The sequence below is a fragment of the Ctenopharyngodon idella genome, chromosome 18 (assembly GCF_019924925.1).
Source record: "Ctenopharyngodon idella isolate HZGC_01 chromosome 18, HZGC01, whole genome shotgun sequence".
Taxonomy (NCBI): Eukaryota; Metazoa; Chordata; class Actinopteri; order Cypriniformes; family Xenocyprididae; genus Ctenopharyngodon; species Ctenopharyngodon idella.
The window spans coordinates 14,706,071-14,731,746 of NC_067237.1; the positions used below are offsets into that span (position 1 = coordinate 14,706,071).

Sequence of the window (25,676 nt, forward strand, 5' to 3'; positions counted from 1 at the left end):
GCAATAACAGCAGCAGCAGTGATTAACCAACATCAGCAGCAGCAATAACCAACCAGCAATAACCAACAGCAGCAGCAATAACAGCAGCAGCAGCTATAACCAACAGCAGCAACAATAACCAGCAGCAGCAGCAACAATAACCAGCAGCAGCAGCAATAACAGCAGCAGCAGCAACCAACAACAGCAACAATAACCAGCGGCAGCAATAACCAGCAGCAGCAGCAATAACCAACAGCAGCAGCAGCAGCAGAAGCAGCAATAACAGCAGCAGCAGCAATAACCAACAGCAGCAACAATAACCATCAGCAGCAATAACCAGCAGCAGCAGCAGCAGCGTAGCAGATCTATTCCACCAAGACCAAACATATCAACATTGTCATACACGACATTCTCATGCCAAACACTCAGAGAGTTGTGATGACAGAAATCTATTTGTACCAGAAATTGTATAACAGACCTCTTCATGATCTTCAATCTTTATTTTCATTTTGGATAGAAAGCTTTTGTTAAGTTATTAATTTATAGAAATTAATTTTGTTTGTCTTAAATATTTTGTTCTATGGAGTATTTTGTATGTTTTATTACTCTTGATTTTTTATTGTGCAAAGTTCTTTATGTCTGTTTTGCTAATGTATTTTTGTTTATTTGTAATGCACTTTGTGCACAGCAGCTAAAAAAGTTTAAATATTAAAAAAAGGGTTTAATATTAAAAGTTTAATATTATCATCACTTCAGTTCTTGTCACTCTATCAATGGAAAGCCAGACAACTCTCACATTCACCTACAGGTGGCGCTGTTGTATTTCAATCTATCAGGGGGAAAAAAAAACATGGATCTCAAACTTACTTGCTTGCCTTTCTCAGCAAAATGACCTGAAAATCTGAAAGCGATCAAAGCGCTGCTCACCTGTGTGTGCTCATTAGAGTATTTGTTGTGTAATTAACAGACACATAAAAAACTTAAATTAAACACTGGTGGTTGTGACTAAACAAACTAGGAATTTTTCTCACTGCCAGATGGAACAGCCCAGAATTTGTGCATCCCAAATCATGCAGGCTACACTGAAAATAGTATGATAAAGGTGTCTGGATGATTTACTGTCTAGAAGGTTTTCAAAGTCCATCCACACATGCTTTTTCGGGTAATATTACCCACAAGCCCTTGTACAAAGGATCTGGAGGAGGTCGACACCGTTCTCTCTTGACTTTATTAATTTTTTTTCTAACACTTATGCACAAAATCAATCAATATGCATCAATGGGAATTGTTATGTATTAAGACATTATTATTTAGGCTAGTATTATTGGCATAGTGTTTCCCATCACTGGCTGCTAACTACATCTAGCCTAGTGTATAGTAGGCTATAAGTATGCATATTTCCCTTATGAAAATTAACCATGGTTTTATTATAAAAAAGATGTAGTAACCATGTTTTTTTTTTAAGGACTGATTACCATTTGTATAATCACAGTTTTACTACAAATACCATGGTTAAACTATGGTTAGTGTGGCAAAACCATGGTTAATTTGTGGGTGCCATGGTTTAACTACAATAAAACCATGTTTTTGAGGTTTTATTTTTTGTAAGAGCTGGACTGTGGTTAAGTGGTTTGATGAGGCATTTGATCACAGAATTTAGAAAACTAATATGGAACACTATTTTTACCACATAAGAAAAAAATGTTTATAAATTATAATTAGTCAAAATTATGACTTAAAAACTCGAAGTTATAGCAAGAATTCATAACTATGACACAGAAAGTCAGAATCTCGACTTATCTCATAATTTTGACTTTTTAATATCACAATTATGACTTTGTATGTCATTAATTGTGATTTACCAAAGCATGTTTTTTATGTGGCAGAAATGGGCTTTCATACACTTATGTATCCTCCTGTCAAACACGTCTAAATGAGACTTTATCGCCCATTTAATGTCAGTTTTCCATTAAAATATTTTATGCCTCTGCTAATGAGCATTCATGTAAGCCAGTTTTTGACACTCGCTTATTTTTGGCAAGCATCCACTGCTGCTCTGTGCATGTAATTTTATGGGTTAAAAAAAAGTCCGGCAGAGTTTTAGATCTCATGGAGGGGCGCGCGCAGCCCCCCTCCGGTCACCGTAACGGGATGCGTGACTACACATGTTGTGTTTTTACTTTTACAAGGCTTGCGCGTGATTCTGCTTTTATACACTCATTTAAGTCCACGGGGTTGTTTTTTACACATCAAACCCCAGACGCCCTGAGAGCACGCGCACTGCTGGAGTCTCGCACGCAACCACATGCGCGCGCGCAGACTCGAACCATGTGGATGTGATGAGGCCACACACACACACATACAGAGTTTCTGGGACAAGCATTCTATTTTTTCTCACAGCATTATTATTGATGTCTTATGACTGATGGCTTGTTCTTACAATTATTCAAAGAAACTGAGAGGAGACAGAGAGAGATATAATGAAACAAAGATCAGACTTCTGACCGAATCCATCAATGTCATACACTTATGCACATCTCTCATAGACTACCATTGTTTCTAAACTGAGATGAAGACCCTATAGGCTACATTCATACACATTATGATATTATAGGTTTTTTTATTAAGACTCATTTATGATGTCTTTTTACAGCATCTGTCCCTTACCTAGCTAAAAGGAAATGTTCTCAGAACGTTCTGCCGAGGTTCTCTCAAAGTTATGAACAAACATTCTTCCAATTTGTTCAAAGTTATATGTTCCTTAAAAAACATTAGAACAAAAATATTATTTACACATCATTCATGGAATGTTTTTCTGAAACATTTTATTTGGACACTAGCCTAAATTTTTTAAACATTACTACTTACTTTATCAGATGGTTCAGAGAACATTCATAAGTAATGATTCAAAAATGATAAAATAAAGAAGACATTTCTCTATTTGCAGTGCTTCTGTATTTGGTTGGCTTGCGAGTATTTGCAGTGTTTCTGTATTTGGTTGCGTTGTGAGTATTTGCAGTGCTTCTGTATTTGGTTGCGTTGTGAGTATTTGCAGTGTTTCTGTATTTGGTTGTGTTGTATTTGCAGTGTTTCTGTATTTGGTTGCGTTGCGAGTATTTGCAGTGTTTCTGTATTTGGTTGGCTTGCGAGTATTTGCAGTGTTTCTGTATTTGGTTGGCTTGCGAGTATTTGCAGTGCTTCTGTATTTGGTTGGCTCGTGAGTATTTGCAGTGCTTCTGTATTTGGTTGGCTTGCGAGTATTTGCAGTGTTTCTGTATTTGGTTGCGTTGTGAGTATTTGCAGTGCTTCTGTATTTGGTTGGCTTGCGAGTATTTGCAGTGTTTCTGTATTTGGTTGCGTTGTGAGTATTTGCAGTGTTTCTGTATTTGGTTGTGTTGTATTTGCAGTGTTTCTGTATTTGGTTGCGTTGTGAGTATTTGCAGTGTTTCTGTACTTGGTTGCGTTGTGAGTATTTGCAGTGTTTCTGTATTTGGTTGGCTTGCGAGTATTTGCAGTGTTTCTGTATTTGGTTGGGTCGCGAGTTTTTGCAGTGTTTCTGTATTTGGTTGCGTTGTGAGTATTTGCAGTGTTTCTGTATTTGGTTGCGTTGCGAGTATTTGCAGTGTTTCTGTATTTGGTTGGGTTGCGAGTATTTGCAGTGTTTCTGTATTTGGTTGGCTTGCGAGTATTTGCAGTGTTTCTGTATTTGGTTGGCTTGCGAGTATTTGCAGTGCTTCTGTATTTGGTTGGCTCGTGAGTATTTGCAGTGCTTCTGTATTTGGTTGGCTTGCGAGTATTTGCAGTGTTTCTGTATTTGGTTGTGTTGTGAGTATTTGCAGTGCTTCTGTATTTGGTTGGCTTGCGAGTATTTGCAGTGTTTCTGTATTTGATTGGCTTGCAAGTATTTGCAGTGTTTCTGTATTTGGTTGCGTTGTGAGTATTTGCAGTGCTTCTGTATTTGGTTGGCTTGCGAGTATTTGCAGTGTTTCTGTATTTGGTTGCGTTGTGAGTATTTGCAGTGCTTCTGTATTTGGTTGGCTTGCGAGTATTTGCAGTGTTTCTGTATTTGGTTGCGTTGTGAGTATTTGCAGTGTTTCTGTATTTGGTTGTGTTGTATTTGCAGTGTTTCTGTATTTGGTTGCGTTGTGAGTATTTGCAGTGTTTCTGTACTTGGTTGCGTTGTGAGTATTTGCAGTGTTTCTGTATTTGGTTGGCTTGCGAGTATTTGCAGTGTTTCTGTATTTGGTTGCGTTGTGAGTATTTGCAGTGTCTCTGTATTTGGTTGGCTTGCGAGTATTTGCAGTGTTTCTGTATTTGGTTGCGTTGTGAGTATTTGCAGTGCTTCTGTATTTGGTTGGCTTGCGAGTATTTGCAGTGTTTCTGTATTTGGTTGCGTTGTGAGTATTTGCAGTGCTTCTGTATTTGGTTGGCTTGCGAGTATTTGCAGTGTTTCTGTATTTGGTTGCGTTGTGAGTATTTGCAGTGCTTCTGTATTTGGTTGGCTTGCGAGTATTTGCAGTGTTTCTGTATTTGGTTGGCTCGTGAGTATTTGCAGTGCTTCTGTATTTGGTTGGCTTGCGAGTATTTGCAGTGTTTCTGTATTTGGTTGTGTTGTGAGTATTTGCAGTGCTTCTGTATTTGGTTGGCTTGCGAGTATTTGCAGTGTTTCTGTATTTGATTGGCTTGCAAGTATTTGCAGTGTTTCTGTATTTGGTTGCGTTGTGAGTATTTGCAGTGCTTCTGTATTTGGTTGGCTTGCGAGTATTTGCAGTGTTTCTGTATTTGGTTGCGTTGTGAGTATTTGCAGTGCTTCTGTATTTGGTTGGCTTGCGAGTATTTGCAGTGTTTCTGTATTTGGTTGCGTTGTGAGTATTTGCAGTGTTTCTGTATTTGGTTGTGTTGTATTTGCAGTGTTTCTGTATTTGGTTGCGTTGTGAGTATTTGCAGTGTTTCTGTACTTGGTTGCGTTGTGAGTATTTGCAGTGTTTCTGTATTTGGTTGGCTTGCGAGTATTTGCAGTGTTTCTGTATTTGGTTGCGTTGTGAGTATTTGCAGTGTCTCTGTATTTGGTTGGCTTGCGAGTATTTGCAGTGTTTCTGTATTTGGTTGCGTTGTGAGTATTTGCAGTGCTTCTGTATTTGGTTGGCTTGCGAGTATTTGCAGTGTTTCTGTATTTGGTTGCGTTGTGAGTATTTGCAGTGCTTCTGTATTTGGTTGGCTTGCGAGTATTTGCAGTGTTTCTGTATTTGGTTGCGTTGTGAGTATTTGCAGTGCTTCTGTATTTGGTTGGCTTGCGAGTATTTGCAGTGTTTCTGTATTTGGTTGCGTTGTGAGTATTTGCAGTGTTTCTGTATTTGGTTGTGTTGCGAGTATTTGCAGCGTTTCTGTATTTGGTTGGCTTGCGAGTATTTGCAGCGTTTCTGTATTTGGTTGGCTTGCGAGTATTTGCAGTGCTTCTGTATCTGGTTGGCTTGCGAGTATTTGCAGCGTTTCTGTATTTGGTTGGCTTGCGAGTATTTGCAGTGCTTCTGTATCTGGTTGGCTTGCGAGTATTTGCAGCACGTGTTGTCAAACTGATGAAGATGTTTTCTTAATTTGCTGGTGTTTTGCTATTTGAATTTGTTTTCCTCAGCTGCAGTGAGTTTAGCTCTCTCGACCACCATACGCATCTCCTTTTGTACCTCCTTTTCAACATGAGGGTGAATAAATGATGACAGAATGTTATTTTTTCCTGAACTATTCATTTGAGAGGATCTACTATATTTGTGAGAACATGTTGTCCTTCACAGTCAAAAATAAAGTTCACGCAGATGCTCTGATGTCCTCACTATAACAAGCCTTTTTCCCGTCAAATCATTAGAATACACTCAGATCAGATGCAGAGACAGTCATTCGACTTTGAGAATCTGATGTGACATGCTGCAGGTGAAGTGAGTCTGATGTGTTTGCGATGTTTACCAGATACAGATGTTCACTCATAAAGACCTTCATGTGGCTGTTTGCAATGAAAAGCTGAAGCTGTGAGGAAAAAGAAGAACATCAGTCCAGTGGAACAATAAGATCATAATATCGTTCTCTGTCTTTCAGTGGACCGACTGTCTGAAGTAAATATTATCACACAAATTACAGCCTATCATCATCTGGCACTTTGCTCATATTTGACCATGGAAACTGTAAACTGTTTTTCACCTCTGACACAAACTCTCCGTAACTCCAGGACGGATTGTGTGCAGGTGTAAAAGATGATGTAATGTGAATAGTGAGTCATGATTATGCAAGTTAAAGCATAAAACTATCGTTATGGATGTAGATATTGAAGTCTTTGCCAACGGCGTTCTCAGCCAAGCTCTAATGAATCTCTAGTGAGTTTCAGCAGGTCTGCCCTGACTGACCAACACTAGAAAACAACAGAAAACAGCTCCACATGTGCTCAGCGAGAGAATGCTTCTGAAAGATGAACGGCTTTGAGACATTAGTAACAGGAGGTCAACATGACCAGATTCTCCATGAGACCTGCAGCCGAGTGTCGTGTAAAGCTGCGCTGTGGTCCTCCAAACCCCTCCGGGACCGTTTCCCACTTCCCACCAGGACAAAAAAATCCAGCTCTGATTTACTGTTGGATAATCAGTCGTGTTTACCCGAGGTGGGGGGGGCACAGTCTGTGTGGCCACGACAGAGAATCATCTGCCCTGAGCGAAAGAGAGAGAGAGAAACGGATGATAATATCATGCCATGATGACATGCAGATCCTGCAGCTCCACACAGACACTCGGAGCAGATGCAAGAGTCTGCAAATTACACCTTTGCATGCGAACTGTGAACAGATGTGAGGAGCAATTAGAGAGGTGCACACACACACAAACACACACACACACACACTTAACTATATAAATGAGGACAGGCTGTTTCTGTATACAGCTGATTATAAATACTAGATACTACAAAAAATACTATAGACTAAAACAAAAACACACTAACACTGACAGAGAAAGTTTTGCATTAAAACTAAACTGCATTAAATGAGATGACATCTTCACTCTTTAATCAAATATTATTAAAAATGTGTTAAAGATTTTGTAATCATATTGCATAGTTGTCTTGGAGTCGATTGTTTTATTTGTGATAATAACGCAACGAAACATGCCAAAGTGTGCGACATCATTTTGTCCAGACTGTTTTGTATAGAAATTATGAACACATGCTGTCACAGTTATGCTCAGTTTGGGTTTCATTTTCAATGTTTTCAGTTGCTGTTTAGTCTATCTTAGTTAGTTTTCCCTTGTTCTTCATAGTTTCCCGCCACTAGTTTGTTACTCCTTGGTTACTCATTAATTAGATCACACCTGTTTGTATTCAGTTTCATTATCTTGTGTTTATAAGCCCTTCAGCTCTGTCTGGTGTTGTTGTGTTTTACACGCTGTTTCATTTGTGTTTCATCACTCTTGGATTTGATTAATAAATAACTTTTCTATTTGAATGATTTTGTCTGTCTTCTTCATCCTCTGACTCAATGTTACACATGCAAAAACAAGACAGAAACAATGAAATATTAATAACTGATATGTATGCTTTTTCCCGTTAGCTTTTTGTTTTGCATATAGTAAAATAAACTTGCAGCTGTATTTTGCCTTTTTTTGCCAAACTATTTTGTCAGATAAACACCCTGTTTAGTGTTTTGTTCTTTCCTCATATTTAAAAATATTAAAAATATATCAAATATTTTGATGTTTTAATCGAACTAGTAGGGTCATTAACAGCAAATATCCCCTCCGGACATCACTTTTATATATACAGTAGATGATATGTTGATAATCACATTTCCATTTAGCAATAATCTTTTCTTCTGCTTAGGCATAAAACCACATCTGTATCTCACACACACACACACACACATGTGCAGCTCCAGCGCAGACGAGTTCATGATAGTTCACACAGTTCATGATAGCGATTGCTGAAATAAAGCGAGCGGACCGCACAGCTCACGGGTCAAAGCTTTACATCACACTGATGATGACAGGAGCCTCGCATCACCCACCCAAACACATGCGTTTGATGGACACGCCGTCTGGCAGCGGTTCTGTCTTGAGCAGAGACCAGACATCCACTCAGCTTCAGGAAAAACACTGGATCCCCTCAATCAGTCTCTGCTAAATGTCACCTATACTGTACTATATATATTTGTATATTCTACACTCTTTATTGGCATCGATGGTTCCATGAAGAACCTTTAACATCCACCTTTCCATTGCAAAAAAAAGGTTCTTTATAATGGAAAAACGTTCTTTAAATTATTAAAATGTTCTTCACACTGAGAAAAAATGGTTCTTTTAAGAACTGATCGCTGAAAGGTTCTTTGAGGAACCAAAAATGGTTCTTCTATGGCATTACTTTGAAACAGTGTCACTGTGGTACTTTTTGACCGAAAAATTTTAAATTTTTAAATTTTTTTATTTTTTACTTCATTGGAATGGTATGAAACAAATGGGCTCATGGGCTGGAGCCAAAACTGGAGTGGACTCATGGGCTGGAGCTGACACTGGAGCGGACACAGGGGCTGGAGCCGACAATGGAGCAGGCTCATGGGCTGGAACCGACAGTGGATCAGGATCATGGGCTAGAGCCATCATTGGAGTGGACTCATGGGCTGGGGCCAACAATGGAGTGGATACAGGGGCTGGAGCCCACACTGGAGTGGACTCATGGGCTGGAGCCCACACTGGAGTGGACTCATGGGCTGGAGCCCACACTGGAGTGGACACAGGGGCTGGGGCCAACAATGGAGCGGATACAGGGGCTGGGGCTGACAATGGAGCAGGCTCATGGGCTAGAACCGACACTGGAGTGGACTCATGGGCTGGGGCCAACAATGGAGCGGACACAGGGGCTGGGGCTGACAATGGAGCAGGCTCATGGGCTAGAACCGACACTGGATCGGGCTCATGGGCTGGAGCCAACACTGGAGTGGACTCATTGGCTGGAGCCGACACTGGAGCGGACACAGGGGCTGGAGCCGACAATGGAGCAGGCTCATGGGCTGGAACCGACACTGGATCGGGATCATGGGCTAGAGCCAACACTGGAGTGGACTCATGGGCTGAAGCCCGCACTGGAGCGAGCTCAGGGGCTGTAGCTGACACTGGATCAGACTCAGGGGCTGGAGCTGACAATCGAGCAGGCTCATGGGCTGGAGCCAACACTGGAGTGGACTCAGGGACTGGAGTGGACTCATGGGCTGGAGCCGACACTGGAACGGACTCATGGGCTGGAGCTGACACTGGAGGGGACTCATGGGCTAGAGCCCACACTGGAGTGGACACAGGGGCTGGGGCCAACAATGGAGCGGATACAGGGGCTGGGGCTGACAATGGAGCAGGCTCATGGGCTAGAACCGACACTGGAGTGGACTCATGGGCTGGGGCCAACAATGGAGCGGACACAGGGGCTGGGGCTGACAATGGAGCAGGCTCATGGGCTAGAACCGACACTGGATCGGGATCATGGGCTAGAGCCAACACTGGAGCGAGCTCAGGGGCTGTAGCTGACACTGGATCAGATTCAGGGGCTGGAGCTGACAATCGAGCAGGCTCATGGGCTGGAGCCAACACTGGAGTGGACTCAGGGACTGGAGTGGACTCATGGGCTGGAGCCGACACTGGAGCGGACTCATGGGCCGGAGCCGACACTGGAGGGGACTCATGGGCTGGAGCCGACACTGGAGGGGACTCAGGGACTGGAGTGGACTCATGGGCTGGAGCCGACACTGGAGCGGACTCATGGGCTGGAGCCGACACTGGAGTGGACTCATGGGCTGGAGCCGACACTGGAGTGGACTCATGGGCTGGAGCTGACACTGGAGTGGACTCATGGGCTGGAGCCGACACTGGAATGAACTCATGGGCTGGAGCCGACACTGAAGTGGGCTCAGGGATGGCAATGCCGTAATCCATCCTTGAGTGCTTGTTATGGTCTGCATCTAACTAAAAAAGCAGGCAACCAGGCAGTGCAAACACACCTTAACATAACAGTGACTAGACAAAGAGTGCAGGCAAGGGTGCAGCTTAAATAGGAAACAGAAACGAGATAATTAACTAACGACATAACCATGGGAACAAATGAGTGGTGGGAAACTGAACAAAGGAACACAGCAACAGAAAACACAAGCAAAAGACAAACTGAAAATGTGACAGTTCTCTGGCTCTTTTCTGCATGTCATCATCACAAATTACTAGTGATGTTCCTCATTTGTAAATTGCTTTAGAGAAAAGCGTCTGCTAAAATTAATACAAGTAAATGTAATATACAATTGAATTGAATTGATCATATATCAGCTTACACAAAAATAGAGTTGCAGTCCACCCTCCAGAGAGAGTGTGTGTGTGAGGTGATCTGGCCAGCAGTTATGGACTCTCTCTCTCTCTCTCTCTCTCTCTCTCTCTCTCTCTCGGCACTACAGACTCTGAAATCAAAAACAGAATGTTTGAGCTCATTCTTTGCATTACTACTGTTCAATTATGATTTACAAGAAAGCGTCAGCGCTGAGAAATCTCACGCAACAGCGTGACTCAAAGAACAAAATCAGTCTGTCTGAAAGCGTCTGCAGTTGACTGAATTGTTCAGATGTGAATTGTCCTCTATGAGCTTCAGTTCAGCACATCATAAACAGTTTAAGAATTCAGATTTTTTCAAACAGAACTGTTTCTAAACGTCATGTGAATGTCAGAGCACTACCAGTCAAATAAAAGCCTTTCTGAGCACACTGCATGGCCCACCACTGGCCCACACACACACACACACACTCTTTGTGCATTTAATGAAACACGTGCAGCGATACTCCAGCTGACCTCTGAGGGCGAGACACTCACCTGTCTGTTTTCTGTCCAACATCTGAAGCGCTGCTCATTCAGAATCTGTTCATCATATCCAGAGGTGCACATGAACTTTTCAACCTGTGTGGGACGTCTGCAGCTTTATAAATCTCGTGCTGTAGTTGTAACCCACATTGACACTGATTAAAGGGCAGAGGAGCGTTTCTGAGATGATGAATGAAGCCTCATGATGGTGTCATTTAACTTTACTACCATCAGCCACATCAAGACACAGAGAGAGAGAGAAAAGCTTGTTTGTTTTGAAGGTGCAGCTCGAACATGAGTTATGTGGGAATTCAGTAGCTGCTGGTTAATTCAGGCACCGAAAACAAAAAGAATGTGAGTAAAAGCATTTTTATGCTGTACAGAAGCATCACTAAACCTGACTAACCCTAACCCACTCTGCACACGGTCATTATTATCAAATCAGCTATGAAGAAAACAATACAATCATATATTCTTGAGACAGAGATGCAAACTCATCAGGGTTAAAAAAGTGACAAAGCTGCCTCCTGAGAAGAAATATTTTGATATAGTCTTTACATCAACAGGATAAAGAAAATCATCGTGCTGTTCTTTTGAACTTTATATTCATCAAAGAATTGTACACAGAAAAAAATTGTACACAACTGTTTTTACCACTGCTAAAAATCATAAATATTTCTTGATATTTCTGAAGGATCATGTGAAGTAATGATGCAAAACTTTTTATAAACTCAAAATTGTGTAATATAAAGTCAGAATTGCATGATATAAAGTCAGAATTGCGAGTTATAAAGTCAGAATTGCGAGATATAAAGTCAGAATTGTGAGTTATAAAGTCAGAATTGAATTATAAAGTCAGAATTGCGAGATATAAAGTCAGAATTGCGAGAGATAAAGTCAGAATTGCGAGATATAAAGTCAGAATTGTGAGATATAAAGTCAGAATTGTGAGTTATAAAGTCAGAATTGCGAGATATAAAGTCAGAATTGAATTATAAAGTCAGAATTGTGAGATATAAAGTCAGAATTGTGAGTTATAAAGTCAGAATTGCGAGATATAAAGTCAGAATTGAATTATAAAGTCAGAATTGCGAGTTATAAAGTCAGAATTGTGAGATATAAAGTCAGAATTGTGAGTTATAAAGTCAGAATTGTGAGATATAAAGTCAGAATTGCGAGTTATAAAGTCAGAATTGTGAGTTATAAAGTCAGAATTGCGAGTTATAAAGTCAGAATTGCGAGATATAAAGTCAGAATTTAATTATAAAGTCAGAATTGCGAGATATAAAGTCAGAATTGTGAGTTATAAAGTCAGAATTGAATTATAAAGTCAGAATTGTGAGATATAAAGTCAGAATTGCGAGTTATAAAGTCAGAATTGCGAGATATAAAGTCAGAATTGTGAGTTATAAAGTCAGAATTGTGAGATATAAAGTCAGAATTGAATTATAAAGTCAGAATTGCGAGATATAAAGTCAGAATTGTGAGTTATAAAGTCAGAATTGCGAGATATAAAGTCAGAATTGAATTATAAAGTCAGAATTGTGAGATATAAAGTCAGAATTGTGAGTTATAAAGTCAGAATTGCGAGATATAAAGTCAGAATTGAATTATAAAGTCAGAATTGCGAGTTATAAAGTCAGAATTGCGAGATATAAAGTCAGAATTGTGAGATATAAAGTCAGAATTGCGAGATAGGTGCAATTGTAAGGGAAAAAAGACTGACGTTTTTTTCTCAGAATTGAGAGTTTATATCTCATGTTATAAAGTCAGAATTGTGTGATAAAAAATTCTGATTTAAACCAATATGAGAAATCAGAGGGGGAAAATTATATTTCTAGACCAGTGTTATAAGCAGAAGAAAGAGTCAAATTTGAGCAGTTGGTGGCGCTAGAAAGTGTGTTGACCAGTCAGACCCTAGTCAGTGCGGCAAACGTCTTACCATGTAATTCTACAGGCCGCCATCGATTCCAAGTCTGATGATGATGATGATGATGTCACAACAGAAACAATAGGTGCGACACCTTCAGCCCTCAACCCTAATAAACACAGATAACAGAAGTGAAAAAATACAATCAAACATTATCAGTGTCTGATCAGACACACAAATGAAGCATTCACATTTGTAATGAGCTGACAATGTTGATTTTTCACATGTACACAATGTTTCTCTCCTCAATCCATCCAAGACTCGAGCAGCACAACCGTAGCTATTTAAAGAACAGCCCACCGTTAACAGCCATGATCCCATGAGCTCACCAATTAAGAGGGAATGCAGAAAGCAGCGGATTAACCCGAACGCCACCCGCTCCTCAGAATAGACTGACCTTAAACCCCGAGAGCAGGTGAGAGCCAAGCGCCATCCCGCTGTTGATGAAGCACAGACAAAACAAGCTCACACTTTCATCAGTTCTCGTGTTTATTGATATTATATGTCAAAGTTATTCTCCATAAGCCCAGAGTAAACAGACGTAAATTGGATTGCATGTTCGTTTGGGTTATAACAGCCGTTTCAGGTGCAATTAAAACAGCAGGAGACCTGCAGATCCACCTGAGAGAGTCGTCTAAAGTTCACAGACAACATGAGCTCTCTCTCTCTCTCTCTCTCCTCCAGAACTGCTTTGATGTGTCACTCGCTCTATCATTTCAGCCATAAACTCAAATGGCCGCTGGGACTGTAAACATAGTGAGTGATACAGTCCAGTGAACGCAGAGAGATTCAGTTCAGTGAGAACGTGATGCGAGTTTCAGGATGAAACTCATTTAGAGAAGCGACAAATGCAGATCAGCATCAGATTAACCCTTTCTCAAAGTTTGACTCGGCTTTGAATCTCTTTAACTGTGGTAAAACAATTAAACAGCAGGGAATAAACAACACTAAACACATTTATTCATTTTACAGATGCTTTTGACTTACATAATGAGAATTACAATGATATAATCATGCATAATTAGCACAGGAAAATAAACATTTCTTCCTCTAAAGAGTCTGTTGACATTGATGACATCCAATCAAACTCTACAGTATTCAATAGTCAATTGTCAGATGTCAACCCAACTAACAGGTAACGTTCTCCGAACGTTGTGGCAAGGTTCTCTCAATGTTTCGAACAAACATTATTCCAGTAACGTTAATAGAAAGTTCGTACAAAGTTATCCGGTCTCTAAAAACGTTTTCAAAACATCAGCACAAAAACATTATTTATGTACTGTTTCTGAAACATTTTAGTTAAGTTTTAAGTGTTACTACTTATTTTAGAACATTCAAAATTAACGTTCCCATAATATTTGCAAAAAATAAAATGGAACGTTCCCTTAACGTTCGCATAACCAAGAAAAAACATTTCTGACGTCAAAAAAACTGGACATTTTAAGCGCTCAGAAATAATGTTTTCATAACATAATGGCAAAACGACCATATTTTTGTTAGCTGAGAACATGAACATGAACTCATTCTCAAAAAAAAAAAACACAAACAAAACTACACCAGACGAAAGAAAATATGACCCAGATTTGTGCTAAATATGTTTTATGCAGTGGCTGAAAGGAGGATGAAACTTTCTGTTCTGATGTTCAACTATAAAATCTGGGTGCAGCAGAATCACGTCTACATCTGATACGGTCTTCCTGTACAGAAACTCAAACAGCTTTAGATCGCATGCTCCTGTAAAACCTAATTACGTTTTTAAGGTGAAAGGAAATACAAGGCTTCTCCATTTGCAAATGACCGTGAGCTTTTAGATCAGCCGTTTTACGAGCCATCGTTTGGGAAATGAAAGAGCAAACTGGAGCGTCCAGAGGTCTGCGTGTCTGTCGGCCGTGCGCAGCGTCTCCCTCGGGGCTCCAAACTCTGGGAACGTTTGATGTGCCGAGAGCTGCGGAGGCCAGGTGTGTAAAACTGTAAATTTGCCTCCTAAATACAAACAGGAAAAGTGAAAGAGTGCTTGACCTTCTGCAGAGATGAACCATTCCAGCAGTGAACGGCCCTCTGTTTAGCTTCCTCAATTGTGGCCCGCCTCGTTAGATTTATTACCCTCAAAGATTCACTATCAGCCTTTGAATTCAACTCATGCTTTGATGTTTGTCTGTAAGACAGCAACAAATGACAGACGAGACCCTTCAGATCACATATGAGAACTGCGGGATCTTGAGAAAGTCACGTCATGTGATTTCTTTTAATAAATCGGTGGATGTCAATGCAACAGCAGTTTCTTAGAGTCTGTGTGCAGATCTCGCAGGATTCTTCCAGCATACCTCAGCGAGAGAGAGAGAGAGAGAGTGAGAGAGAGAGAGAACGGCTGCACTCATGTTTACAGCTCCCTCTCACGTCCACCGGAGGCCTGGCTGGCAGAAACGGATGATTCTCTCTCTCTCTCTTTCGTTCTCTCGCTCCAGCATCCCAGTGACAGCTGAGTGGCTGAGGCGTAATTGCAGAGAAGTGAGGTCAGCAAGAGGCTTTTATCAGAGATTGCGCAGCGTTCAGCAACACGAGAAGATGCACAGCACAGACGGGCTGCCCCAAAACTCCCTCTCTCGGTGCGTCACTTTGGAAGTTTCTCTGAAATCGTCTGGACTAAAGCACAAATCCTGGAGGCACAAGTAAGTCACTTTTAAGACTTTATTATAACATCTTAAATCAATATATTCTGTCATAAGTTAGTTTGGCAGAAACTAGGAAGAGAGACAGAGTGAAATAGCAACGAATATAATGTAATTTAAGGTATTGGTAAAGCAATACTGAGACATTTAAAACACTGATAGAGCAATTTTCAGACATTTAAAGCAGCAATATTGAGTGGCGATATTTAAAGTGGTGACAGATATTTAAATTACAGATAAAGTGGTAGTGAGACACTAAAGAAAGGATAGATAGATGTTGAGATTTAAACCAGTGATAGAGCAATATTGAAATTTTATATTATATTTTAATTAGCAAAACAGCAATATTGCAACATTTAAAGTAGGAATAAAGTGATACTGAAACATCTGAAGAAGTGATATTGAGATGTTTCAAGAAAGAATAGATACAATGCTGAGACATTTAAAGTAGCAATAGAGTGACATTAAAAGTAACAGTAGAGCAACACTGAAACATTTAAAGTAACAACTGAGCAACATTGAAACAGCAATAGAGTGACATTGAGACATTTAAAGTAGCGATAGAGCGACATTAAAACATTTAAAGTAGCATTAGAGTGACATTGAGACAAATAAAGTAGCCATAGAGCGACACTGATACGTTTAAATTAGCAATAGAGCAATACTGATACATTTAAAGTATAGATCGACTTTGAGACATTTAAAGTAGCAATAGAGCAATATGGATACATTTAAAGTAGCGACAGAGTGACATTGATACATTTGAAGTAGCAATAGATCAACTTTGAGACATTTAAAGTAGCGATAGAGCAACACTGATACATTTAAAGTAACAATTGAGCAACATTGAGACATTAAAAGTAGCAGCAGAGCAACACTGAAACATTTAAAGTAACAATTGAGTGACATTGAAACATTTAAAGTACCAATAGAGCAACACTGAGACATTAAAAGTAACAGTAGAGCAACATTGAAACATTTAAAGTAACAATTGAGCAACATTGAGACATTAAAAGTAGCAGCAGAGCAACACTGAAACATTTAAAGTAACAATTGAGTGACACTGAAACATTTAAAGTAGCGATATAGTGACAGTGAGACTCATTTTAAAGACATTGAACATATAGAATCTGGTTTATATGTGAATGATGTTGATTATTGCGGTGAGTGATGAACTGACTGTATCTTCATCAGGAATGGACAGTGTGTGAAGCATCCGTTTGTTGATTTGTATCATTTGACTGTCACTAACAACAGAAACTAATACACTGCTGCCTCCTCTAGCTCTGAGGAGATTCTGATGCTGCAGGAGGAGGTCCGACTTCACTCCACAGTCTGAGGATTTTACTGGGAAAGGGTCCAAGCGGATCTCCCACGGCTTGAAGATCCAACCAGAGTTTTGCCTTCAGTATGTGGATCATGAACTCATTGAGAAACGCAGTATAATGCGCAAATGGACGCTGCCATGGAAACTGCCTAAGTTGCCGTGTGGACTGTGGTTGCACGTCATGCTGGTTGTCAGCCGTGTGTGCGTGTGTGATGGCGACAGGGTCGCTGGGCAGGCGTCTGTGACTGACTGTTCCAAACACGAACGCCACACCAGGAACTACGACTACATGGAAGGAGGGGACGTTCGAATCCGACGCCTCTATAGTCGCACACAGTGGTTTCTGATGATTGATGAGAACGGGAATATCAACGGAACGCAGGATCCCAACAACTGCTACAGTAAGAGATTATCACTCACTTCTGACATGTCTGACTGAGGTTCTACCTTAATTTCAAAAAACACATTTGGTCTTCATGTGTCAGGAGCTTCACGGAGAATTTATCACTGGAGAGACACTGAAACATTTAAAGTAGCGATAGATTGACACTGAGGCATTTAAAGTAGCGATAAAGTGATATTGAGACAAATAAAGTAGCCATAGAGCGACACTGATACATTTAAAGTAGCGATAGAGCAACACTAAGACAAATAAAGTAACCATAGAGCGACATTGATAGATTTAAAGTAGTGGTTGAGCGACATTGATAGATTTAAAGTAGTGGTTGAGCGACATTGAGGCATTTAAAGTAGCGATAGAGTGACATTAAAACATTTAAAGTAGCAATAGAGTGACACTGAGACATTTAAAGTAGCCATAGAGTGACATTGATACATTTAAAGTAGCAATAGATCGATATGGATACATTTAAAGTAGCAATAGAGCAATACTGATACATTTAAAATATAGATCGACTTTGAGACATTTAAAGTAGCCATAGAGCAATATGGAATCATTTAAAGTAGCGATAGAGCAATATGGATACATTTAAAGTAGCGATAGAGTGACATTGATACATTTAAAGTAACGATAGAGTGTCATTGATACATTTAAAGTAGCCGTAGAGCAATATGGATACATTTAAAGTAGCAATAGAGCAATATGGATACATTTAAAGTAACGACAGAGTGTCATTGATACATTTAAAGTAGCGATAGAGCAATATGGATACATTTAAAGTAGCGATAGATCGACTTTGAGACATTTAAAGTAGCCGTAGAGCAATATGGATACATTTAAAGTAGCGATAGAGTGACATTGATACATTTAAAGTAACGATAGAGTGTCATTGATACATTTAAAGTAGCGATAGAGCAATATGGATACATCTAAAGTAGCTAGATCGACTTTGAGACATTTAAAGTAGCCGTAGAGCAATATGGATACATCTAAAGTAGCGATAGAGCAATATGGATACATTTAAAGTAACAATAGAGTGACATTGATACATTTAAAGTAGCGATAGAGCAATATGGATACATTTAAAGTAGCGATAGATCAACTTTGAGACATTTAAAGTAGCCATAGAGCAATATGGATATATCTAAAGTAGCTAGATCGACTTTGAGACATTTAAAGTAGCCGTAGAGCAATATGGATACATTTAAAGTAACAATAGAGTGACATTGATACATTTAAAGTAGTGATAGAGCAATATGGATACATTTAAAGTAGCTAGATCGACTTTGAGACATTTAAAGTAGCCGTAGAGCAATATGGATACATTTAAAGTAGCGATAGATCAACTTTGAGACATTTAAAGTAGTGATAGAGCAATATGGATACATTTAAAGTAGCGATAGATCGACTTTGAGACATTTAAAGTAGCCGTAGAGCAATATGGATACATTTAAAGTAGCGATAGAGTGACATTGATACATTTAAAGTAACGATAGAGTGTCATTGATACATTTAAAGTAGCGATAGAGCAATATGGATACATCTAAAGTAGCTAGATCGACTTTGAGACATTTAAAGTAGCCGTAGAGCAATATGGATACATCTAAAGTAGCGATAGAGCAATATGGATACATTTAAAGTAGCGATAGATCAACTTTGAGACATTTAAAGTAGCCATAGAGCAATATGGATACATTTAAAGTAGCGATAGATCAACTTTGAGACATTTAAAGTAGTGATAGAGCAATATGGATACATTTAAAGTAGCTAGATCGACTTTGAGACATTTAAAGTAGCCGTAGAGCAATATGGATACATTTAAAGTAGCTAGATCGACTTTGAGACATTTAAAGTAGCCGTAGAGCAATATGGATACATTTAAAGTAGCGATAGATCAACTTTGAGACATTTAAAGTAGTGATAGAGCAATATGGATACATTTAAAGTAGCGATAGAGCAATATGGATACATTTAAAGTAACAATAGAGTGACATTGATACATTTAAAGTAGTGATAGAGCAATATGGATACATTTAAAGTAGCTAGATCAACTTTGAGACATTTAAAGTAGCCATAGAGCAATATGGATACATCTAAAGTAGCTAGATCGACTTTGAGTCATTTAAAGTAGCCGTAGAGCAATATGGATACATTTAAAGTAACAATAGAGTGACATTGATACATTTAAAGTAGTGATAGAGCAATATGGATACATTTAAAGTAGCTAGATCAACTTTGAGACATTTAAAGTAGCCATAGAGCAATATGGATACATCTAAAGTAGCTAGATCGACTTTGAGTCATTTAAAGTAGCCGTAGAGCAATATGGATACATTTAAAGTAACAATAGTGACATTGATACATTTAAAGTAGTGATAGAGCAATATGGATACATTTAAAGTAGCTAGATCGACTTTGAGACATTTAAAGTAGCCGTAGAGCAATATGGATACATCTAAAGTAGCGATAGAGCAATATGGATACATTTAAAGTAGCGATAGATCAACTTTGAGACATTTAAAGTAGCCATAGAGCAATATGGATACATTTAAAGTAGCGATAGATCAACTTTGAGACATTTAAAGTAGTGATAGAGCAATATGGATACATTTAAAGTAGCTAGATCGACTTTGATACATTTAAAGTAGCGATAGAGCAATATGGATACATCTAAAGTAGCTAGATCGACTTTGAGACATTTAAAGTAGCCGTAGAGCAATATGGATACATTTAAAGTAGCGATAGATCAACTTTGAGACATTTAAAGTAGTGATAGAGCAATATGGATACATTTAAAGTAGCGATAGAGCAATATGGATACATTTAAAGTAACAATAGAGTGACATTGATACATTTAAAGTAGTGATAGAGCAATATGGATACATTTAAAGTAGCTAGATCAACTTTGAGACATTTAAAGTAGCCATAGAGCAATATGGATACATCTAAAGTAGCTAGATCGACTTTGAGTCATTTAAAGTAGCCGTAGAGCAATATGGATACATTTAAAGTAACAATAGTGACATTGATACATTTAAAGTAGTGATAGAGCAATATGGATACATTTAAAGTAGCTAGATCAACTTTGAGACATTTAAAGTAGCGATAGAGCAATATGGATACATTTAAAGTAGCCATAGAGCGAAAATAAGACACATAAAGTAGCAATAGAGCAACATTAAGGCATTTAAAGCAGTGATGAAGCAACAAAAGCTTTCATTAGTTAGATTCACAAACAATATTACATTACATCATGCTAAACCGATCATGTGCATTATGTACAATGTTAAATATGAATATGAATATTAAATATGAAATTCAAAAAATATAGTTGCATGTCACTTTAAATGTCACTACTGATTTGTTGAGTGTTTTATAATCTAATAATGTTTATTAAGCTTTATTAGACTATACATTAATTTATGTACGTTTATGTCTGGTAAAGACTTTACGTTATATTAGTAGACAGTGATATCCCACTCTATCTGAGGGTGAAGCAATCAGCCTGGTCAGAATTCCAGTGGGATTATTAGCAGGTCGCGAGGCAGTGTGACGAGGGAGTGACAGGCGTAAAGAGAAACAGGTGCTCTGTGTTGGGGCCATATTTATAGCTCTTGTTTCCCTTCGTTAGAGGATTTAGTTAGTGGTCAGAAGTTAAAAGTCAATGTGGTTACATGGAAGTACAACTCACTGAAAAAGATTTCAGTTTTGTTTGTGTAGAGAGCGTCAAAACAAATTGTGAAGCAAAATGAAACTTAAATTCAGACTTGAGGCTGATGATACATGCATCAATACATAATGAATTATTCTGTTTAATAATAATTAAAATGTTTATTAATACCCTTAATGATATATACAGTATAACATCAGCCTCAAGCATGTTTGGTTATTAGTAATTTTGTTTGTGTACAAGAAGAAAGTCGTTGTGTTGGCGTGACGGCATGCATCTCTGCTCCAGAGGGAAAATGATTACGTCAGCTGGCGCTGAAAAGAAGAAAAATTGATACAGCCAGATGTGGCCGACAACTGCACGCACAGAGCGCATGCAAGACATGCAGTGAGGGTAGGAGAGGGGCGAACAGCGCCGTGGGAGAGAAAAGCAGACGCGTTTTGAGGTTCTGTCAGAGTTGTGCCGTGACAGCAGCTTATTATACCATTAGAGCTGCTCACATGTAAACCAAACACTTCCAGAGACGCACACATGTATTTGAGTGTCCTTACACAACTCACACACACAGAGCTTAAAACGACAAGAAAACATGAGCGAAACAACAAACAGGCCCTTCAGCTGTGAAATATCTGATATGGAGTGCAACTGGAGCTTGTCGACTTTTAACTCACTGTTGATTGAACCATCTGATACTGATATTTCATCTTCAGTTAAGATCTTATATTAAGAAATGAAACTGTTTTCTCTATAAAAATAGATTTCTGAAAGGTGAAGTGTGTCATTAAACAGAAAAATCAGCTCAGGCCACGTCATGGGATGGGATTCTCAAACAATAAAAGTTCATAAGATTCGAAAGAATCAACCTTCGACTGTCATATTAGGTAGTATTTTAAATCCAAAAAAAATGGCCCACATCACCTTAAACCATAAATTAAATTAAATGTGTTTTGAAATGAATTAAGTGGCCAAATATCCAAAGAATTAAATGTTATTTAGGTCATTTATGAACCACTTTCCCCCCCTGTCAGATTTAACCCTTCAGTACGCTACAGTCATTTTAGACCAAAAAATGTTCTTTATTTTTTTAATTTTGTACTTCATCTGAATGGTATGACTGTTGTGGCACTTGCTATGTGAACACAAAAAATTGTGGACATGATTCAAAAAGGTTAAATGGTCCAAAAAATTGTCACAAAATAGTTAAAAATGACCTCCATAGAAACGAATGGGTAAACTAAAAAAAATTAAAATACACAGAATTTTTTGGGAGGTACAATCTACAAATCAGCCATGAAGCAGAAAAAAGCACACCGCAATGAAGGGGTTTACTGAAAAATATTTTGCATTGATTAATTATATTGTGTTGTGGAAAAAAATAGATCATAATTATTGCATAAATATTACTTAGTACATTCTCTCAAAATGCAAAACAGTAAATAAAAAAAAAAATTATTGAACAAAAATATATTACACTGATTTTACTGCTTCCTTTTTAAAATTGGACTTTGAACGGTGAAGTTTGTAATTGAATGCTCATTAAGGCTACATTTATTTAATAATAAATACAGAAAAAACAATAATATTGTGAAATATTATTACAATTTAAAATTATGGTTTTCTATTTTAATATACTTTAAAATATAAATTTATTTCTGTGATGCAAAGCTGAATTTTCAGCATCATTACTCCAGTCTTCAGTGTCACATGATCCTTCAGAAATCATTCTAATATGATGATTTATTATCAATGTTGGAAACAGTTGTGCTGCTTAATATTATTTTATAACCTGTGATACTTTTTTTCGGATTCTTTGATGAATAAAAAGTTAAAGCATTTATTTAAAATAGAAATCTTTTGTAACAATATACACTACCGTTCAAAAGTTTGGGGTAATTTTTTTCTTTCTTTTTTTTGAAAGAAATTAATACTTTTATTCAGCACGGATGTGTTAAATTGATAAAAAGTGATAGTAAAGATTTATATTGTTAGAAAAGATTTATATTTTGAATAAATGCTGTTCTTTTTAACCTTTTATTCATCAGTGAATCCTGAAAAAAGTATCACAGGTTCCAAAATAATATTAAGCAACACAACTGTTTCCAACACTGATAATAACTGAGTATCAAATCATCATATTAGAATGATTTCTGAAGGATCATGTGACACTGAAGACTGGAGTAATGATGCTGAAAATTCAGCTTTGATCACAGAAATAAATTATATTTTAAAGTATATTAAAATATAAAACCATAATTTTAAATTGTAATAATATTTCACAATATTTTTATTTATTTATTATGAAACAAATGCAGCCTTAATGAGCATAAGAGACTTCGTTCAAAAACATTAAAAATAGTAATTTTTGACTGGTAGTGTATGTGAACACACAAAAAATTGTGGACATGATTCGAAAAGGTTAAATGGTCCTAAAAATAGTCACAAAATAGTTAAAAATGACCGCTATAGAAATTAATGGGAAATTTAAAAAACAAAAAACAAAACAAAAACTAAAATACACAGAATTTTTGGGGGGTACAATCTACAAATCAGCCATGATGCAGAAAAAAGCACACCGCAATGAAGGGGTTTGCTGAAAAAATAAATAATTGTATTGTACTGTAAAAATTTGAGGAAACAAAATTACTGCATAATTACTGCATAAATATTACTTAGTACCATAACACTCCCTCAAAATGCAAAATATTAAATAAAAAATATTGTTGAACAAAAATATATTACACAGATTTTACTGGGGGGAAAAAGAGTTGCATTTGAGGTGTTCATGTGAGGAGCCGCAGAGGGTTAAACAACGCTTTTTCAAAGCTAATTTGACCTTCAAAGTATATTTGGCTCCACACACACACACTGCTGCGTGTCTTCAAACGCTCAGGCTGATCCACTGTCTGTGTTTCAGGTGTTCTGGAGATCAGGACGGTTTCTGAGGGCGGCGTGTTGGCCATAAAAGGACTGAAGAGCCAGTATTACATTTCCATGAACCGCACCGGAATGTTACAGGGCAAAGTAAAACCCCTCCGTCCTGCAAACACATCTTTTAATCTGATTCCAGCTAATGCATTCTCACGTTTCATGGCTGATTAAGAGTAAATATAGCGAATGAGCAAACCGTATATAGATTTTACGGCAAATTAAAGTTCTGTCATACCTATTTTCACCTCTTCCAAACAGAAAGAATACAACGACAGCTGCAACTTCAAAGAAGTGTTTTTAGAGAACTACTACACAGCGTACGCCTCCGTCAAAAAGACTAAAGACGGCAAAGAGATGTTCATCGCTCTGTCAAAAAACGGCCGGCCGCTGAAAGGAAAGAAGACAAGGAGAGAGAGCATCACTTCTCACTTCATCCCTCGAAAGTGCAAGGAAGACGAGAAGAAGCTGGCGTGAAGCCAGAAACAGACCTGGTTTGGCTTTTTACTCGTCTGGCGTGATGCATGTGAGATTACTGTCAGTAATTCAGCTGAAAACATTATCGATAAAACATACTTTCTTTCTTTGCCACTCACACACGAGAAGAAGCTGGTGAAGCGACACCACGGTTTATATATGAAAATGTTTTGGACTCATGTAAACAAACAGTTATAAATACTTCTCTGTGTTTGGAGATAAAAACTATTTTTATATTTTTTAGAGAGAATAACCAGAGCGTCTATGTTTCTGTTCACTGCACTTTCACAGCCATTAAGAATGAAAACGCCAAATAAACACTGCAATGCATTTATACGAATGGTCATTAAATATGGCAGCGCTGTGTGTGTACGACAATATCACACACCTTCAGTTTATATACTAACATCCCTTCAACATTCATCCTGAGGAGATTTCCTTTTCATTTAGTTTGAGACATTCCGTTCTCGTTTCCATTTCAATCAGTTCCCTTATTTAATTTGTTTAATCTTTGGGTTTGGGTCATTTATTATTTCTAAAAATCACATGCAATTAACATTCATCTTCCTGCTCTTATAGTGACTGTATTCTAAGAAATACAATGTTTGTCTTCACAATCTTCCATCACTTATTCATAAACGACTTTCCTTTCCATTATTGATCAACCGCCTTCATATATAGACACTTTCACCATCCAATCGGATGAAATCAAACACATTATGGTGAAATGGGTTTGACGTGGGAGTCTGACCATATTTAGTTTCAACATAATCACTCAGAGCTCTAATGTGATTGTGTCCATGTGTCGTTGTGTGTTATTTATGATATTTATATGTGTCGCTGGCTCTGAAATAATCGTCTGTGTTCTGTGCTGCAAACACTCACAGAGAGTCACGCAGGAGTTTATATTTTGCTGCTAGAATACTAAGTGAAATCTGAGGTTTTATATGATTATAGATCAATCTCAATAAAACATGTATATATCTTTCTCTGGAGTGGCGTGTTCTGAGATGTTCACGAGGCCTTTATCTGGACACACGACGGCTGCAAAAAACAGATGATCAGCTTTACAAATCGCTCACTACATTTATCTTATTTTCTCCTTTTAACACCGATCGGCCAGTTGCGTCCGCTACAGCGGCTGGGAGAAAATTCACTGCAAGAAATTAAGTTACTGAACATAATGATGACATCAAACGAACCACAATGACTGACAGGATTTTTTGTTTAGACAGAAAATGACATTTCATTCAGTGTTTTACAGTAGGACCTTCCTACGGAAGCCCATTTCAGCCACATAAGAAAAAAAAAAATCATACTTAATTATGACATAAAAGTCAAAATTTTGAGATAAAAAGTCAAAATTATGACATTCAAAGTACTAATACCAAGTCAAAATTATGACAGAAACTCAATTTTGATGTTTTATCTAATAATTTCTACTGTTTA

At 38.1% G+C, this 25,676-nt stretch overlaps 1 protein-coding gene across 1 annotated transcript; it reads left to right on the forward strand.

Moving 5' to 3' along the window:
• The first annotated feature begins 13,845 nt into the window (after positions 1-13,845).
• fgf7 (fibroblast growth factor 7) lies at positions 13,846-25,215 on the forward strand. Its single transcript, XM_051870156.1, has 4 exons — positions 13,846-15,428; positions 16,713-17,156; positions 23,740-23,846; positions 24,012-25,215. The coding sequence occupies exons 2-4, from the start codon at positions 16,874-16,876 to the stop codon at positions 24,225-24,227; spliced, it is 606 nt and encodes a 201-aa protein (XP_051726116.1). The 5' UTR covers positions 13,846-15,428; positions 16,713-16,873; the 3' UTR covers positions 24,228-25,215.
• The last annotated feature ends 461 nt before the right edge of the window (positions 25,216-25,676 follow it).